The sequence below is a fragment of the Tiliqua scincoides genome, chromosome 5 (assembly GCF_035046505.1).
Source record: "Tiliqua scincoides isolate rTilSci1 chromosome 5, rTilSci1.hap2, whole genome shotgun sequence".
NCBI lineage: Eukaryota > Metazoa > Chordata > Lepidosauria > Squamata > Scincidae > Tiliqua > Tiliqua scincoides.
The window spans coordinates 86894604-86914458 of record NC_089825.1 but is presented as its reverse complement, the minus strand read 5'-3'; the positions used below and the strand labels follow the sequence as shown (position 1 = coordinate 86914458).

At 44.4% G+C, this 19855-nt stretch overlaps 1 protein-coding gene across 1 annotated transcript in view; it reads left to right on the top strand.

Annotated features, from left to right (window-relative positions):
- ARHGAP23 (Rho GTPase activating protein 23) overlaps positions 1-19855 on the top strand; it is a 115510-nt gene that overhangs the window by 23639 nt on the left and 72016 nt on the right. Inside the window, exon 2 of the mRNA XM_066626944.1 lies at positions 4004-4183. Coding sequence (XP_066483041.1) covers positions 4004-4183 — 180 coding nt within the window. The remainder of the gene's footprint in view (positions 1-4003; positions 4184-19855) is intronic.

Here is a 19855-nt window from a genome sequence, read left to right as displayed (position 1 = left end):
ACTTTTACCAGGGTTTTTGGAAATTGGGCCTGTTTGCTTGGCCTGTATGATATTTTAGTCCATAATAACATAATCAGATATAAAAATCACAAAAGGAAAAAGGGGATTTTCACGTAACATGTGTGCCTCTGAATATTAATTATTGAGAAGCAAAAACAAGAGTGGAGATATTTGCCTACATGCCCTGCTTCTGGGCTTCCCAGGAGCATCCGTGTGAGTGTGCGGGCGGATAGATAGGCCTTTTGTCTTGTTCTAACGGTTTTTATGTTCGTTGTGCATTTTAAAGGTTGTTGTATAGCTCAGTGGTAAAGCAGATGCACTGAGGTCCTTGCTTCACTCCCTGACATTTTCTGTTAGAAGAACCTGAGGTAGTAAGGCTGGGAAGGGCCTTTGCCTGACACTGTACATTCTTACAGTACTAGGCTGCTCAAAAAAGGCCATTTCATCTGTTCATATGACATCTTATTAAAACTAATGTTGAAGGTAATTCCTAGGTATATCTGGGATTTAAAAGGCTCAGGCAGATGAGGTGTAGTACAGAGAGGAGATTTTGCCTACTGATATGTTCTGTGAGTGAAGGAAAGAACCTGGTGAAGGAGATTTCTGGGGCTGTTTTGCTCCACAGAAATGCAGCAAGAATCCCCTGTGGCGATGTAATTGCTAAGTGGAATTATATAATAAGTTTGCTTGTCTGCTGCTCTGCCTCTTGGCAGTTCCTTGAAACCTTCCATTAACTCTGGCTTTTCCTTCTCATTTAAGAAGGTAAATGTGTGTACCCTTCCCCTGTTCACTGGTGCAAACGCCAAACCAGAGAGAGGTTTGAGAGTCGGTGTTATTTTGGAGCCAGTGGACAGAACTCTAGTAGTTGGGGGCTTTGTTTCTTCAGACCCTGTCTTTGGCTTGTAGCCGATACATGCGTCTTCTGCTTTCTTTTAACATGACTAGGTAGCTGAAGATTTGGCTGTGTTAACATTGGTGCATGAATTTTCAGGTCCCCCAACTACTACCTCTTTGGTCTGCCTTTTCCTTTGGCTTATAGCATTTATGTTCCCCCAGAACCCTGGATTGTCCACACCCTTCTTTTCAATAACATACAGTTCTTCCTGTGCCCTGCTCCAGTGAAGTTTCCCATGCCCTGATCCATTTACACTAACTGTAACTGTGTCTGCTGTTGACACTCAATTAGCAGCTAGAACCTGGTACTGTACTATCTTTACCTAGAGCAATATGATCCCAAAGCAGAAGAGGCACAGTTGGCTAGTTACTTTATCATAGAATGGTTTCATAAATTATAAACAGAACTGTGCATATTGCACCAATTCTATGATCATATCACATAAGAGCAGAAATAGAAGATTTCGTTGAAGACCAACTGGTGGAAAGGTGTGATAGATGTTCTAAATAAAAAAAGTTAAAATCAGTACTGGGTTTAGAACGCAACATCTGAGAATTCCATTTTTCATTAAAATAAAATACACGGTTGTCAAGAAACTCAAAAGTATGTGGGTGTATATATTTTTTGTATGTTTATTATGTCAATAAATGTATGATGGTGATATGTGGGTGACTTGTTCATTTGGGATGAACCAGATTTCTAGGGCTTTAGTGCCCATGTCAAGCTGCAGAAGTTGTCTACTTTTTCGAAGGACTTGCATAATTTATACTGATCACAGAATTCAGCTTTTCTTAGTGCAGAATGTCGATGAATCCATTGCAGCTGATCCTATTCTGTGACTGCAAGTTTTGCTTTGAGGTCTTGCTTGCCCCCATGTAGTTCTTCATAAGACCCAAAGCCACTGAAAAAGCATCTGGTTTCAAGCTGGTGTGACAAAGAGGTGCGTAATCCCCTTCTAAAGTATAGAGTGTCATGTTGCAAACTTTGGTCATCCCAAGGGGATAGTGGATGGGAGGGAGATGGAGGGCTTTTAGATTATACGTTGGATTTGAGTGTTGCGTTCCTCTGCTTTACCAGTGGAATGTGGTTGCAGGGCAGACTCCCACGTGGACTTGCTGTATCAGCGTCTTATGCCTCGTTGGGGAGACTTTTACACTAACAATGGGAAGTGCGGTTTACTTGTGAAACTATACTTTGCCAACAATATCCTTCTCCCTGGTCTTTTCTCTGTGTTGAAACATGCCTGGATTATACAGTGATAGAAATCTTTTAGGATGAGTGAAGGTCCTGGCTAAATTATCTCCATATAGAGCAAACTCTCTGGAGTGAATGATGTATTCCTTATCCTATCCCCCAATGCCTTTTCTCCTCTAGGTTCATTCCTCCCATTCCATTGCCTTTCACTATAGTCAGCCCAGGGTCTTGTTCCAGCTAAAATGGAGAAGGAAGCTGTTGGTGGTCGCCAAGCAACCTTCAAGCTGGTTTCTCTTGCTATTTCCTTCCTCAGAAACAAGAATGGAAATGAATGCTGTACAGAAAATTGAATGTGAAATGGCAGATGTGAATGCCACTCTGTTGAATACAGGAGAGAAACCAGTGAATAAATGCAAATTTCCCATTCCGTGCACGTGCTCAAAAAATTCGGTTGTGGATTGCTGGTTTCATTAGGAGAAACACATGTGAAGCCAAGTCTCTTTGAGTTCTACAGTTCCAAATTAGGATGTCATTAAATTCATTTCCATTTCAGGGAACTGTCTTATCCTGGGGCTTGCTTGTATTGGAGTGTGTGACAGCTCTCATCTCTTGGTCTTTATGTGTGTTGGCAGCTTTAGAGAAGAACTTCTGGTTTTTAGTCTTTGCTGTCCTTATTTAAAAAAAAAAATCCTCCTTAGATGGGTTTGTGATGGTGGAATCATCACCCTACCTTTCCATCCCAGTCTGAACAGTGTTTGATCAGACTGTTCTTCCTCCATCTCTCCAGCAATTTCACTTGTTCTTGTTATGCGTAATAAGGTGTGTGGATGGGCAGAAAGGATGCTGGGGACAGGTTGCAGGTGACTGAACCAGGAACCATTTTTCGAAAGGATGCTCTTCAATGTAGGATCTTATAATTAACTGTTGGCATTGGAGTTGGGGCTGGAACTGGGTCTAGGTATACTTCATTATAAGTGGTTGTGGTGGTGGCGGTAGTCAAAGTTTTAGACTACCTTTCTCCCAGGAGCTCAGGGTGGAATATCTTATTATCTTCCCAACAACCTCATGAAGTATGTTGGGGTGAGAATGTCCGGCCGGCACCGATTGACTAGACAAAGACAGAACGCCAAACTCCGAATAGCTTATATCTACCCTGGTCAATCTAGAAATCTCATTCTACCTGCCCATTACAGTGGCTGGGCTGATGTTGTGACTCTCTCTTCCATTGTGTTCCTGAAGAGAGATCTGAGACCTAAGCACGCACTGTCCTCCCTAGCTTGGCAGGCAAACAATTGTTTTCAGTCACACCAGTTGATTCTGGTGTGGTTGAGGCACTTGTTTCCTCTATCTTATTACCTCTCTTGTCAAGCCTTCTATTCGAAGCCCTACAAACACACAGCACCTCCATTTGCCAGCTATTATACTGTTATTTATAATATAGATTTTACTTCTGTCTCCCTCCAGTTTGTTAGAAGCAAGGCAGGTGAAAAAGTTATAGACTAAGCAATGAATTGTACCATGCGCACATGGCAGGCAACAGTTCCTCTTTTAACACTCATCACTCTGGGAAAAGCTATAGTCTGTCTTCACCCTAGGGTTCCTGCTTGAGCCCCAGGTCCTTTGTCAAAGGGAGAGGCTAGACTTCTGTCAGGAAGGAGCCACCGAGGCCAGGGGCACTGAGAAATGGGATGTGCTCCAGGAGTTTCTCTGTGCCAAAATTTTCAAAAACAGTGACTGTCTCCTCCTTTCCCTTTGGAAAAATCCCTCCAGCCATGTGCACTCTATTCCAATCTCCATAAAAATCTCTGTTCATTGTTTGTGTGTGTGCATATGCTAGTGAGTGATTTTCATCCTGCTCCAAATTCAGACTGGAACTCGCATTTTTGCTGACGTATTTTTATTGTTTCTCAACAGCCAAAGCTGGGCCAGAGAGATGGTACGGCCACGAATGCCAACGCCCCCCCTGTGGAGTCCTTTCCCTGGGTGGGGCCGAAGACGGTGGTGCTGCGCAAGAACTTGCAGGGGGGTTATGGCTTCACACTCCGCCATTTCATTGTCTACCCACCAGAGTCAGCGGTTCATTCCAACGTGAAGGTAATGTCCGACTTGGATTTGGAAGCGGGCCAGGATCGTTCATGGTGTTGTTTCATAATAGCCCAAGTCATGGTTTGAGGGCACATGATACAACCATGTTGCTGAAGGTGGACAGAGCTGGGTCTGGTCAGTACTTGAATGGAAGTTTGCCTGGAAACGTATGTACGTCACCAGTCCGGGGATGGAGGCAAGGTGGCATACAACTGCCGTTTCTAAAACAACTATTTCTCAAGTTACATTTCAACATGGAAGTCACTGGAGCTCACATGATTGGGTCCATTGCGTTTCATAGTAGGGATATGCATTCTTTCATTATAGATTAATAGTTGTATTGAGTTTTTATAGCTTTTGATAACTTCCAAGCACCATAACAGAAGATGTTTCAGGGGTGGATTTGGGTGGTGGAAGGGGAAAGAGCTCTACCCGCAAAATGTATTCCACGTGTTGATATCAGTGCTTGGGGGGTCAATATCAAGCATGCAGTGCCAGATATGCCATTCAGATTCTAAGTAAGCTTCCACCTGTTTCTTCCATCTGGTATGTTGTCTTCTCAAATGCTGACAATGCCATTGAGTCTGTTCACTGATGTACGGAGGGAGAAGCATGGTCTTTGTAAAACTGGAACACCTGTTTTATGACAGTCAATAGTAGGTATATGAAGTAAATGCAATCCCTGAATGTGTCGGGGGAAGACTTCATTTTCTCTGGTGTTTCGTTGTGCAGTGGATATGTTTTAATTCTCGATGGGCCAACAGGACAGAGTGGTTTTAAGCTGTGTTTTTAGGCTTGTTGCTCTGGCTGTCTTTGATTCCAACACATTTGCTGACCTGTTGGATTTTTTTTTTTTACCTTGGTTGCAAATTCCACAAGTTTACTACAGGCTGCCCAAAGCAAACTCACCAGGTGACAAATTTAACAGCTTTTAAAAATTTATTACCTGTCAACCTCCAGGGCATCTTTTTTCCCTTTGAGAGGAGAACTTTTATTGACTTCTCTACTCCAGCTCACAAGTATGTCTAATCTCATATTGGTGATCTCTTAGCAGTCAGACTTGCATAACCTGAATGTATTTTTGCTCTCTCCAACTGTGAAGAAGCTGGGTTTTTTATTTTAAAGAAAAGATGTAAAAACAGCTGCCAGGAGGGTTTGGAACCTTGGCCTGTGTGGCTCTGTTGCAGGCACCACTTAGCCCAGTGGTCTGGCCCATGGTGCGCTGGGATTATCAATCTGGGCACAGCAGAGGTGGCACATTCACCTTACTGTTCCATCCCCTCAACCTCTTGTCTTCATGCCTGATCATTGCATAAACTCATGCCAGGCAGCCATTTCCGCTGTACATTGCCCCAGAAGGCTCTCTGCCTTGATTTCCTGGGGGAAGTGGCTGCCCAGAAGTCGGGTGAAACAATAAGATGCCGCTGCCACAGCACTGCATCTGAGCTGAATTTTTGGTCACCGGATCTGGCCCTTGGGCCAGAGTTTGGAGGCCCCTGACCTAACCCAACCTGTTGTCCTGAGATAAGACCAGGAGTCAAGCCATGGAGTTTTTAAAATTTGGCTCTGAATTGGCTCCGACAAAAGTTCTAGATTGGTTCAATAACTGGATCAGTACTTATGAACCAGTCGGGTTCCAATTTGTCAGATACTCTCATCCAAATGCTGCGGAAGTCCATCCTTCCTGCCCCAGGAAGTGGCAAATACCTGGAGCAGAAGGGTTTACAGATAAGATCGACTACCTGGCAAAGAAGAGGAGAAACAGTCTGGAGGTACAGATGAGTAACCTAGCTATAACAATCAGCAGTAGTTTGGAGTTCTTTAGCAGGCAGTGGTACGTAGTTTTCCAGAATCACCTGATAACCAGAACGAGGAGGATATTGGTCTATGATGATGAAGCCTGATAGGACCTGCCTGCCATTTTCTCTTCTGACTAACCACAGATTTAAAATATCTTAAGTGTACATCTAAAAAATGCAAAACATGAATGCAGCCAGCATACTTGGAAACACTCCCTAGCTAAGCTGTGTTGGCTGGTACATAATATGTGACATGACCTTGAAATACTGTATTTCGGTGGAGTGAGACTGGAGGGACATCCTAGTTTCTGTGACCAAGTCAACATGGAGAGATCTCTGATGTACCAGCTGTTTTCCCCCCCTTTATTTGCCTCAGCAGTGGCAAGTGTTGGAGTGGGTGGGTGGAGCAGTGTGTTTCCAAGCTACTGAAGGGAATTAGCTGTTGGGTAGGAGTGAAAAGAGAACTTTCAGCTTAGTAAACAGAAGCAGCTGGAAGAGCAGAAAGCAAAGCACACCTGGCGCCGATGGAATCTTTCAGAAGTGTGGCAAGCAATAAAGTTGTTTTCAAGGAGACTTAAGATAGCTGTGCAAGACCAGAAGAGGCAGTGGACGGGGGAGGGGGGGTGGCGGCTTGATGATGAGTATCTTGGGTCTCTCTATTGAAGCATGAAGAAAGCATCACAGCAAAACAGCAGCTCTACTCTAGTCTTTCTTACTTCTTAAAAGATGCATTGGTGTTTACACACTGTGGCTGAAGTGTAGAACTCCTCATCTATCTACTTACCCTCTTTCTTTGTCAGGTTCCATTCCTAATGGGGCTGAGTTCTGGGTCCTTTGAACCTGGAGGCAGCCCCCAATAAACTATTGACAAGAACTATTTTAAGGCAAAGAAAAAGATTTCAGGAGAGTGGATCAGCAATCTCTCGCTTTATTGTAGTTTGGCCCTTAATGTCCAGGAGAAGAGCCAACTCTTTTGCCTGACATACTAGTTTTTTTTCTTTTTAATGTGCAAAATTATTTTCTTTTGGTGTGTAGAAAAGCATTTGTTCACAGGAGTCCCCCACTGATAGCCTGAAGCAGTTTAGCCCAGACATTGGTTTAATACCTTGATGAGAATAGAACAATGATACAACCAGCATAGCAATTTAGCATTCTTCCCAATCCTATAGCTGTCGGCTCATAAGTAAGTTCCATCAGAGTCAGTGGCACTTACAGTGGAAAGTGTGGATAGGATTGCAGCCATTGTGACCATCTTGGTGATGCATAGACTTCCCAGCTCACCTTTTGGCTTGGTTGGGGATCCTGTGGTTTCAGGATGACATTTGTTGGAATAAAAATGGAAGTTTTGGGACTTGGCTACAGTAGGCTGGAGGTTAACCAGATTTAGCTTCTTTCTCCTAGTCTTAGCTGAATGCCTCTTGGTCACCACGCTGGTCACCACGCTTGGTCACCACGCTTTTGGACCCAATTCTTCCATTGGCCCTGCTTTAATTGGGGCTTATACCTGTAGATCTGCAGTATGGCAGCAGGGGGCACCAGTACCTACTAGGTCCATTGTGCCTCTGCATGGGGTCACATGTCCCCATGTTGGTCCCATGGGATCCATGTTGGTCTCATGGGGTCACGTCCTCGTACCCCTCATACTAATACGTTGCTGCAGAACTCTATCCTTTAGAAACTGGCACACCCTTTCTCCCACACCCTGAGCACAGTTTCAATCCCTAGAAGCTATTTGCTGACATCCCATTCCATTCAAATGAACTGTCTGGCATGGAAGCGCTGTCTCTGCAAGAGAGAGCCAGCTTTCCGGCCCTGACAAACCAGGGACCTCAGTCCCTCCCATTCCACCCCCCCTTTTTTTTTGGCTTTTGTCATTTCAGAAAAGGAAAGTGGATCTTTCGCCAGATAAGTTCAAAGGCACTGGAGGGGTGGGAGAGGAGATGGGATTGAAGCACGCATTAAACTGCTCTGTGTCTCTGTTCTCTTTCTGCAGAGTCAGCTTCATCTGTACAAAAGGGCGACTGTTGTGTTCCATGGTTTGGACAAAAGGCCATCCCTGACCTCCCCTCCTCCTCCACCCCTTTAGATGGAACTAGCCAAGAGTTGGCTCTCTTGATCGCCCCCTGCTGGTCCCTCTCTTTGCTACCACTCCCAGCCAAATTCTTATGCAAGGCTCCTTCTCTCTATGATTACAATTCTGAAACAGTGGCAACTCTTGTGACTAGAGAAAGGGGAGCTGTTTCTTCGAGTTTGGTTAAGGACTTTAGCTGAGTTGGGGAACCCTTTCTCTGCATGCAGGAAGTCCTTGGTTCAATCCTTGATCAATCCCGCCAGGGCAGAAAAAGGAGCCCTGTTGGAAACCCTGGAGACCTACTGTCACTGTAGGCATTTCTGAGCTTGATGAACAAATCATCTGGCTCTTGGTATGAGGCAGCTTCATGTGTTCAGCCATGCAGGCTCATAGTCCAAAATCCAGGCAACAGGAAGTTTTTGTGGATCGAATAATAAAGTAGCAGGCAGGAGCCAGAAAAGGATGAGGACTTTGTAAGTATGGAAATATTTTGGTATGAGCTGGTATCTGGACAAGAAGATTAGCACAGCTAGTTGAGGAGGGAGTCTGGAGGTGTCTGGGATGGAACTGGTGGAATGTCAAGGAGGTAGGCCTAAGCAGACAGGCACAAGACAAGGCAGAGTCCCTTTAAATATTTATTTGGGTTGCTTTTGCTCTTGTCTGCCTGCTGCAGATGATAGAGTTTGCTGAGTGCATGTGTGAATTGGGTCCAGGGGTCCATAAATGTTGTCTGGTTTTGATTGGCAGCCAAATTGCATGGCCAGCTCTGGTGCTGCCCCACCTGCTCTTGGCTTGGGGAAGAGGCAGGGTCTTGGGTCTGACGTCACTCATGAGCTTCAGAGCTTTTCGCTCAGAAACAGACGTCTCCAAAGTCCAGCATGGCTACAGGGGTGACTGGTCCTGGAGGTGACTGTAGGTTTGGAACAGCTTGCAAGCCACATGACTTCTTCCTCCGTCTTAGTAACTCTTAAAGCCCTTGTGAGGCACTTGCTGGAGAAAGCTGTGGTTGCCACCGGTGACCTGGCAAGCCCATTTGCAGAGGCTCTTCTGGTGATGCATGAAATATTTTCCAGTTGCAGGTCACATAACAGTGATTTCAGCAAGCTTGAACTATTTCTTGAAAAACCACTTCATGTGAATATTCTCCTTTTTAAAAAAATTATCTTCATTGCTGCATTGTTTCCCCTTTGCAACAGTTATTTTTCCTCTTGAATGCTGCTTCTTTCTCGTCTTTAAATTCTGTTACATAGGTGAACTCAGTCAGTCAGGGTTCATGCAGTGAAAATTGTGATCAGAGAGAGTGAGAGAGAGACCTATGTAATGACAAACCGTTGGAACTCACTGGAAATGATGTCATTAATCTGGAGGTGATGTCATGGCCAGAGGTGACATCATCAAGCAGGAAAATTTTTGACAATTCAGGACTGCAATCCTATTCAAACTTAGCCAGGAATAAGCCCCATTGACTTTCATTGTTAAAAGCATATACGCAGTATCCTGTTAAAAATACAGATCTGTAACATTTCCCCAAATGCAGTCACATACCATGGTAGCATCAATACAATATATTAAAAATAAAATATTGAAATGAATGGGGATTCACCTGAAATTGGCTCGAGACCCACCTAGTGGGTCCTGACCACATTTTGAGAAACACTGGATAAGGTGTTCTTCAGAATAAGAAGCAAAACACCCCATGGAGCTCATAATTAAAGTTAGATTGAGGGGAATACAATGAAATGGAAGGTAACAGATAAAGAAATGCAATCTACATGTTGTTTGACTTTGTTCATCACACTGAAAATGTGTATAGACCACCACCAAACACACCAAAATGTGTATTCTCTTTTTGGGGCATTGGGTCAAGCTCGGTAACTGAATCAAGAAAAGTAAAGCAAAGCAAGGGAAACCAGTATTAGAATTTAGGAGCCTACCTGGAATTTGCCAATCTCCACAGCAAGAGGAAAGTATTCTACAAGGGTGGGGCACCAAATCTGGGGGCCAGGTTTTGATGATGATGATTCACTGGGGAGGAAGCAGGGAGCTGCATGTTCTGTGCCAGGCATTCTTTGGCAGTGGTTGGCAGATGAGTTCATTGCCTCTGTGTGCCCCACGGGGAGACAGGCACTGCAGGTTACTTCACATGCATGGAGGGAGGATGACGAAAGATACCCATTCCCTGTGGTGAGAGGAGATGCACAGTTAGGCAGGTGGGTGGAGAAAAAAATTGAGTTGAGAGATTATCCTTGTCCTGGTGTACACAACCCTTTTTTACTCTGATTTTAATTTTGTTCTAAAATTTTTTACTCTTAACAGTCATCCCAAAAGAATCTTAAGGAGGCTGGCATGCAAGCTTGACATGTACATACAATTCAGACAATTCAGTGGTTTTCTGAATACAAAAATTTTAGCCAGATTCCTTAAGCATACTCTAAAGTGGTCCTGTAAACCTCTAAAGAGTTCCATAGAAAAGGTCCCAACACAGGAAAGGCCCTGCTCCTCACTGATGTACTCTTCTAGTCCAGAGACAATGGTATCCAGTGCAAAACTTCACCCAGAGATCTTAAAAAATGTCAGGGGAATGGGCAGAGAAGGATAGAGGACAAGGCACTCTTGTTTTCCAGGCAAAAAACCATACTTTGGGGAAAGACAAAGGAGAGGAAGTAGCGGCAGGTGGTCCCATAGGCATGAACAGCTTATTTTCCTGCCTGGGACTTGGGAGCCAGGATTCCCAGTTGAAAAATATGTTCTATTTGGCTGTGGAAGTATCCCCTAGCACCTCCATTTTCCTCTTGGAAAAATGTGTTTTAGGGAAGTGGGAGGCAGTGGTAGTCTCCACCATAGATATGGTGGAATGTTCAATTCTCTCTGGTTTGACTGCAAATCCCAGGATCCTCAATGGGAACCTCTTCGTGCCAGGAAGGAGGACCCTGCAAGACCTCCACCTAAGTAAAGACAAGCATAATATCTTTTTCTACTGGGGAATCTGGGACTTTTAGTCAGAACGAAGGTCCCTTACACTTTTCTGAGCGTGTCCCTCCCCAGTGATGTTGCAAGGGCCGTGCACTCAAGGCAATGATGTTGTGATCTGGGGCCTCCTCCTCCTCTTTGTGTTCAGTGGGCACGAGGTGGAGGAGCCTTCTGAAAATTGCTACTGCAGTCACTGAGTGCACACATGCTCTAGGCACTTCCTGAGTCAGGAAGTGGCTGGAGCGCAGGCACCTTCACACTTCGCAGCATCCCCTACTGACCTGAAATCTGGGGTTGGACTGCCCCCCTAACCCTCGCTTGCTATACCACTGCCTCTCCTTTTGGGAAGGGAAGGTTTTTTTGTGTGTTTTTTTTGCCTTGAGAAAGGAAGGAGATGGGAAAGATGGAGAGGGCAACTGTGGCTATATTGGGTCTTCTCCAGCATTCCAACTGAGATTGTGAAAAACCCCTTCAGGCTTTTTGAGTGCTTGACTCCACCACTCAGGACTTATGGAGGCAAGTAGCAACCTCCTTGTGCATCCCTAGATTATTTATGCCTTTACATATTAAGCGAGCCTAAATCTGCACTCACTCTTTTGTAAGATTACAAACACTTTTTTTAGTGTTAAAGAAAAAGTAAATCTTGTGAAGCTGAAATAATCTACTCCCTGAGTCAGTTGCAACACACACTTTAAACTCCTCTTCATGTTGGTGCAAACACACAATGCAGAGTCAACTCTGTCTCATTTTTGAATTGTGAAATAGCAAGTCTATGTGCAAGGCTCTGACGGCCTTTGGAGAAATCCCAGTTCCATTCATGGCTCCGGAGATACAGTTCTCAGGTGTGGGCCTGCAGGAAGCAGATGATAACTAGGGTCAAGAGCCAGGAAGACATGTCCAGCAACAATAATAAGTCACAGCTGGGTTGTCTGTCTCTGGTATCTGGGATCAGGAAGTAGGGTTCAAGAAGAAAGAGCAGGACAGAAGGCAAGGCAGCCTGGGAAGCTCAAGTACAAGGACAGGTGGAGTGTTCAGACAGAGACTTGAGCCTGACCTGGAAGTTTTTAACTCATGGAAAGTCATCACTTGGGGCAACTGTGACTGAGTCCAAATAGGCAGGGAGAACAAGCCATCTGCTGGCAGAAACCTGCAATCTCTCTTGGAACTGAGATCAAGGCAATACACTGCAACTCCCATATGACTACAGGCTGAGTGCACAATACTGACATGATAGTTGTGGTTCTTTGGGTACAGAAAGGCTGTTGGCCTGTTTGGAACGGGATTTAATGCAAGCAGTGGGGAACTGACCCACAGTACAGTATAGACATGCCTGTGCAGATATGCTAATAGGAAGGACTCTTGTGACCCCGCTGTTGAGAAGAATGAAAAGGCCATTTAGAATGCAATCCTAACCAACTTTCCAACAATGGCATAGCTGTGCCAGTGGGGCATGTGCTGCATCCTGCAGTTGGGGGGCAGTCACAGAAGCATCCTCAAGGTAAGACAATATTTGTTGCCTTACCTTGGAGTTGCACTGCCCTTACCTCGGTATTGGAAAGTTGGTTAGGATTGTGCCCTTAATCTGTGTGGCACAAAGGAAACCATAAATTTAGAGAAGGAATTGAAACACAGAAATAATAGTGCAATGTCTAATCAGAAGCAATTATCATTGACTTCAATGGGACTCACTCCCAAATGCATGTATATAGAATTGCAGCCTCAGATGATTGAAGGCTGGAATGCTTTTCCTTGTAAGGAAAGCCTAAGGAGGTTGGAGCTTTTATTTTAGGGCAGGGGTGACCAAAACCCGGCCCTGGGGCCACTTGCGGTCCTCGAGGACTCCCAATCCAGCCCTTGGGGAGCCCAATGAGACTCTGGCTCTCTGAAGACTTGCTAGAGCCCACGCTTGCCTGACACAGCTGCTCTCAGTGTGACGGCCAACAGTTTGACCTCTCGTTTGAGCTGTGGGATGAGGGTTCCTCCACTGCTTGCCGTTTCATGTCTGTGATACAGCAGTGGCAACAAAGGCCGGCCTTGCTTTGTGCAAGGCCTTTTATAGGCCTTGAGCTATTGCAAGACCTTCATTCTTTCGTATAAGTTCTATCTTTAATATATTCATTTATGTAAATTTATTCAAATTTGAAATGTAAATTATTTTTTTCCCTGGCCCCCGACTTGGTGTCAGAGAGATGATGTGGCCCTCCTGCCAAAAAGTTTGGACACCCCTGTTTTAGGGGAACAAAAGACAATAAAAATTGCCTTGTGGGTGGGAGAGAGCGTAGTCATAGTAGTTTACAGAGATGTTAAGAATGCATGGTCGTTTGATTGGCAGTAATGTTGGGACAAGCAGAAGACGATTCTTTCTTTGCACAGTGTATAATCTACAGAAGGAATTTGTTACCCAAGATGCATTGGTGGCCACTGGTTTGATGGCTTTGAAAAAGGTTGCGCAGATTAATAAAAAATTGAATTTCAGTTTTTAGAAGCATGAGCAGAAATTGGAGATAAATGGCAGTAGGATCCCTCTCTCTTTCTTGGATACCGTTTACAGGCTTTTCCAGTGTCTCTGTCTCAGACTGCCTATTGCTAGAGACAGGTAGCTTGACCTAATGGACCTCTAATTAACGATAGTGCCAAACAGGCAGCCCCTCTCTATCATGTCAAAAAACAAGCAACCCTCTTTGCCTTTCCTAAAAATTACTCTTGTGGAATCACTCATCTGGCTGATCATGAGGACTTAAAATGTCTGTGTAGATACCTGCCTTTAAGGTCTGGATGTTCACATAAAGCGACCGTTAAGGAAAATGGAATTTCCAGTCTCTTGCAGTTCAGTCCTTTTTACTGGCAAGCGTTTCTGTTTCCTGGACTTTCCAGTGGCTTTGGCACTGTGTTTGAGGTCCAGGCCTTAAGGGTGAAATGGGGGGGGGCAACATCTACAGAGAACATCAGCCAAGTACATGTTCTTTTGTGGAACAGATGCATCCAGGCTGGGGTGGCGACTGGAAACATTTCTCTGCATCTTTCCCAAAGCCTGGAAGAGTTGCCTCCACCCCGCCCCCCCGAGTGAGCCTCTGTCTCACTGAAAATGATCAGAAACTCCAAACTTGGCTATATTTAGCACCTTAATTATGATCCAGGGCCAGCAAATGCCTCTGTGTTGTATGAGTTTGTGTGTGAATGCTGGAGGGACTGTCCTTGAGATTTTGCCTTCACTTTGGTGTGATTCAAGTTGACAGGATCTAATGCTCAGAGGAGGAGAGCAGCAAGCTGGGGTTGCAGGAGGGTGTTTTTGTTCCAATCCTGTGTGACAGGCAAGGGGACACAGTGACATGGGGCCTGGGGAGAGGCTACTTCTTTCGATCTCTTGCAGAGATAGTTCTCACGCAGCAGATCTGGAGATGGAAGTTCGCATGCATGTATAGTTCCTACCAGAATGCCACAAAAATATCTGTGGTATGAAGGTTACACAGATGACATGCACAACAAATGAAAGTGAGTTCCAAACGGACTCTCAGTTTTCTCATGGTCATTTATTTCCATGTAGGTGGGCCTTAGATCAAATGAGCAAGAGCTGGAAAGCCCAATCCAGCCAGAGAATTGCCAGTCCTGCTTCTTGTCCAGTCTTGTGGATGAAGGGGTGGACGAATTTTTCCTTTTCACACAATGCCAGCCTAAGGGAGCACCCAGTAAAACTGAGTGTTGGGAGAGTTAGAACAGACAACAGAAAGTGTTTCTTTACTCCCCAGTGTGTAAGTGGTCTATGGAACTCCTTGCCGCAGGATGTGGTGGTGGCACCTGGCCTTGGATACCTTTAAAAGGGAATGTATAGATTTCTGGAAGTCCATCACAAGTTACAAGTTATGGTGGGTATATGCCGTGAATGTGCTCAAATAACTGAGCCCAAGTTGAGTTACGAGTCCCATTCCCTTGAGTCGTGAGTCATAGCATGCTGCCATTGAGACTCGACGTGAGCCACATTTAGAGTCATTTCAAGAAACTAGTTGAGTCGAAGGCATTCCTGCTGTATTGCAAAGAATGCCTTCCCCCTGGTTTCCCCACCTCCTTTCTTTCATCCCTGGCTTCTGCAGGAAAAAACAAAAACAAAACTCCAGTTGTTTATTCCTATCACAAGAAGAACTCCCTCCTCTCCACGCTTTGGGCTCCTCCTTCTCCCTTTCCTCGCCCAGAAAAAAAATGAAGCCATCTTTTGTCCATTCATCCATTCCTTTCTAGACTGCCAAATGCCCCCCTCTCCTGGGTCCTGGCTTCCCCTGCATCACCCGTGTGGTATTTAAGTGTGATGCGGAAATGGCAAAAAAAGAAAGTCAGAAAAAACATATACAGTACATGATGTAGGGACTTGGGATAGGGTTCGAGTCATTTTGAGTTCTGACTCTTTTTTAGCGCCACTGGCCCCAAGTTGTGAGTCAAGTCGGGGTCAGCAACGTCCATAACTTGAGTTAAAATGAGTCACAAAAAACCAGCATTTTCTCTACTTGAGTCGAGTAGTTTCAAGTTGAGAGCCCATCCCTGGTATATACAACCTCCTGGTTTTAGAAATAGGCTTCCTCAGAGTGTCAGATGCAAGGGAGTGGCAATAGGATGCAAGTTGTCTTCTGTGCTCCCTGAGGCATTCGTTGGGCCATTGTGAGATACAGGAAGCTGGACTAGATGGGCCTGATCCAGCAGGGCTCTTGTTATGTTCTTATGAGCATGCAAGCCCTAGTCTTGTTTTGCTGTATTCGTGTTGAAAGAAACCATGGTTTGTTATGACATCTGAATGTGGCCTTTTTGTTTTACCGTGACAAAATTTGGTTTTAAATAAACAGCAACTAATGCACAGAGCTGAGTGGTTCTACATGGGAGGGATGTATGGGTTGTCAGTCCCCATAAGGAGGCTTATCTCGCCTGGCCTGTGTCCTTTGTCTTGAATGAAGCAGGAATGGGAGGTGGATCATTGTTTCCTCTTGTAACAGCTGCAACATGTCATCGGGGCAAACTCAAGCCAAAGGGTCGGACAGAGCAAGCCTGCTTTGGCCCCATGCCCCTTGTTTGTGTGAACTGGAATGGCGAGGGACAGTTTCCTAACCTAACTTGCATTCACTGATTGAGGGCTTTATGGAGTAGAAAGGAGATCTGCTTTATTCCAGTTTTAATGTTTACCCAGTGCTTTGTTTGATTTGAGCAATCTGAACCCTATGCCAAAAACAGGACCAGTTTGGCTCCCCCAATTCTTAAACCATAGAAATAGATAAATTAGCAGCACCACCTGTGGTTTACGTTTGCATAAATTAACAAACCCCTTTGTGTTTGTGTTGATATGGGGAGGGGGAACAATCGAGCTAGTTGTGGGGAGGTATTTTTGGACCATGTCATGTTCACTGGGGGGGGGGGGGGGGGTTAGCTCTTCTATTTTAGGCCTGCTTTGCATTTTGTGTGATTTCATGCTTAACCTAACTGATATTATCTTAAAAGCAAAGTTGGCTATCGTTTTCATACAGGATGAAAGATTGTAGGAAGTAGTACTTTGGATATGCCTGGAGTGGATAAGTCTGGAACCTTTGAAGTAATGGGACAAAGACCTGTTAATTTCGGTATCCTGCCAGGCTAGCTGTGATTTGAAGAAAGCTTCAGGTGCACTCCAACTGAAGAAGTGAAAGGAAGCTTGGCTGGATTGTAACTTTTGAACATCTTGGGCTGTTTAATATGTCAAACTGGCTTTAAAGAAGAAAATTCCAATAGGAGAGGGGATAGTCTAACTCAGTATAAAGAAGCTTCATGGGTGCATCTGTGTTCAGTTTCATGTAGAGTTATGGTTCTAAAGCTGGACTTTAGCTGTAGCTGCAGGTATGGCTCCAGACTAGTCATATATCCCATACAAACCAAACGGAGCTCATCAATACTGCTGTACTGTAATGTGGGAGATGCATTTCTCAGAAACCGAGCGCTACACAGAACAGCACTAAAGGAGACATCATTGAAGTGGGAGCTGTTTGGCTTCCTAACTCACCCTTCCCAGAATACACTGTTCCCACTGACTGCAGTGGCTGTCTGTTAACATGGGTTGGAAAGCACTGTAAGAAAACAACGCAAAAAGAGTCAGCTTTGTCAGAGGTATTAATGTAGATATATCAAAAGTTGCTAATGGCTACGTTTTGAAAAATTGTACCATAGTTAGGAAAGCAAATTTTGTAGATTAAAAAATTAGACGTGACTGATTCAGAGAGGACATTTAAAACTACAGTAATAAAATTATGGGCACAATCCTAACCAGATCTACTCAGAAGTAAGTCCTATTTTTTCAGTGGAGCTTACTCTCCGGAAAGTGTGGTTAGGATTGCAGCCTATCTCAACTAAACATAAATGTTATTTTTTATAAATGTTATTTGTTAATGGAAGGAAGAGATTTGAAGCCATTATCCAAACAAGGAAACCAAAGATCATCTTAATCCATTGTTTCTCAACCAATGGTACAGGTACCACCAGTGGTACTTGAGATGGTGTCTGGTGGTACTAGCAGGACCCCTGCTTCCTATTAGTGAAACCAGGAACACGACACGACAAACAGCGGTAGGAGGCTTGGCGTGACGGGCAGAGCTCCAAACCATGCTCTTCCACACCAAAAAAGCCCTCCCGTTCACCCTGAGCTTCTTACTGGTATTTGTCATGTCGCATTTGGCCTCTCAACCCAGAAGTAATTGGCGATAATGTCATTGCCAGTTACTTCCAGTGGTACCTTGAATAGGTGGACCATGTGAAGTGATATGGCGGAGGTCAAACTTTGAGAAACATTGCCTTAGGTTACAATCCTATCCACACTTTCCTGGGAGTAAGCCCCATTGACTATGATGGGACTTACTTCTGAGTAGACATGCATAGGATTGGGCTCAAGATCCCCTAACATCCTGTCAAAAATAGTCATAAATGTAAATTGGAAAATGTAAAGAGTTCTGTCTGCAATTACATTTCAATCATCTTCTAGTATAATCTCCCCTTTTGTAAAGTTGGGCACAATCTTAATCACTCTCCCAAATGGCATTTATTTAATTGAAAACATTTGTGCTCCACTCTCTCTCCTCCCCCAACAATGGGGTGCCCATATTTTTGCTCCTTATTAGATATATGCATACAGCTGGTTGCTTGTTTTTCCCCTGAGAGAGGGGAAGACATTTAAGGCTTTGGCCTTTTCCACTTCTCTTCCTCTGCAGGTGCCTTGCCTGGATACGTTAGCAGTCTCTCCCTCCATAGGTTCACCAGAGCCCTTCTACCAATCCTTGCCTCTCTCATCCCTAAGACTGAATTGGATTTTAAATTCTCTTGTGGCAGACTGTGCAGGCCCTCCTTCCCTTTTATGTGCAAGATAAGCCCTGGACCAGGCATCTTCCCTGCTGTGGCAATGGAGACACTAATCTATGTGTTCTTATGCCATCCGCTCTTTCTTTGAGTAGCTTCTGACTTCAGCTACCTCTGGAACTGTGGAGCTTGGAGTGTTGTTCTGAAATGGGTGCTCTGGGTTGCCCCAGCACTATAGGTACTGTACTCTGCCTTGAGCTCTCCTTTTATTTGGAGGGAGAGGTAAGATATATGTCAGTTTAAATAAATGAATAATATTCCTGTACAGTGCGAAGTTTATTCTTTACGATAACCTGAACTAGGAGTAGCAAACAATGTTTATACTTTTCTCCCCAAGTATAGTGAGAAACATGGGATTATAATTCAGGTAATGTGGATGGTAGACGTACAAGGACATCTGCAAGAGGGATCTGAAGGCCTTAGGAGTGGACCTCAACAAGTGGGAAACCCTGGCCTCTGAGAGGCCCGCTTGGAGGCAGGCTGTGCAGCATGGCCTTTCCCAGTTTGAAGAGACACTTGGCCAACAGTCTGAGGCAAAGAGGCAAAGAAGGAAGGCCCATAGCCAGGGAAACAGACCAGGGACAGACTGCACTTGCTCCAAGTGTGGAAGGGATTGTCACTCCCGAATTGGCCTTTTCAGCCACTCTAGACGCTGTTCCAGAACCACCTTTCAGAGCACGATACCATAGTCTTTCGAGACTGAAGGTTGCCAACAACAACAAATGTGGATGGTTGGGAAAATGGGGGTTAATGGGATTCCAAATGTGTACTTGTCATAAGATACTTCTGAGATGAACAGATCTGTTTGAGTAGCTGAAGAGGGATAACGATCAGTCCTGTAGTTTTATAGAGTACTTGCTAACATGGATTTAAAAAAAAAATGAATGGAACAGCTATTATGAAAAAGAGTATTTTTATTGGTAATTGTTCTCCTGGAAGTATAGGATACATTCTCATGGATGCTGGTGCCAGACATCACACTGTACATTTCTCCATTGTTGCCTGTAACTAAGGGTGCTGTTTTCAAATGCACTTTCAAAAGTTTTGACCTATGAGAAAAGTATATGGTAGACACATACATACAGTACATTCATATGAGAGGTGGCATTGTAAAATCTTACAGAGAATTAACCAGAAATATGAACTTCCCCAGGTTTAAAAACCAAAGCAAACCACTAGAATCTGCAAAGAGAAGTGGGTGGGGGGTATTAACCCTTTCACTGCCAGCTAATCCCACCTCCTATGGTTGGGATTTATGGTTCCACTTACTGGTAACTATTGATAAGATATGGTTCCACTTAGCTATTGCCTTACAGCAGTGGTTTCCAGTGTTTTTTCACTTGTATCCCTTGAGAGCTCATTTCCATAAATCATACCCCTCAAATTAGCAAAATGTTTGTAACTAATATAGTTGCTGTTACTTCAAATTTATATGTTTTCAGCTTCTGATCCGTATCTGATAATATATGAATTGATGATCAGAAACTA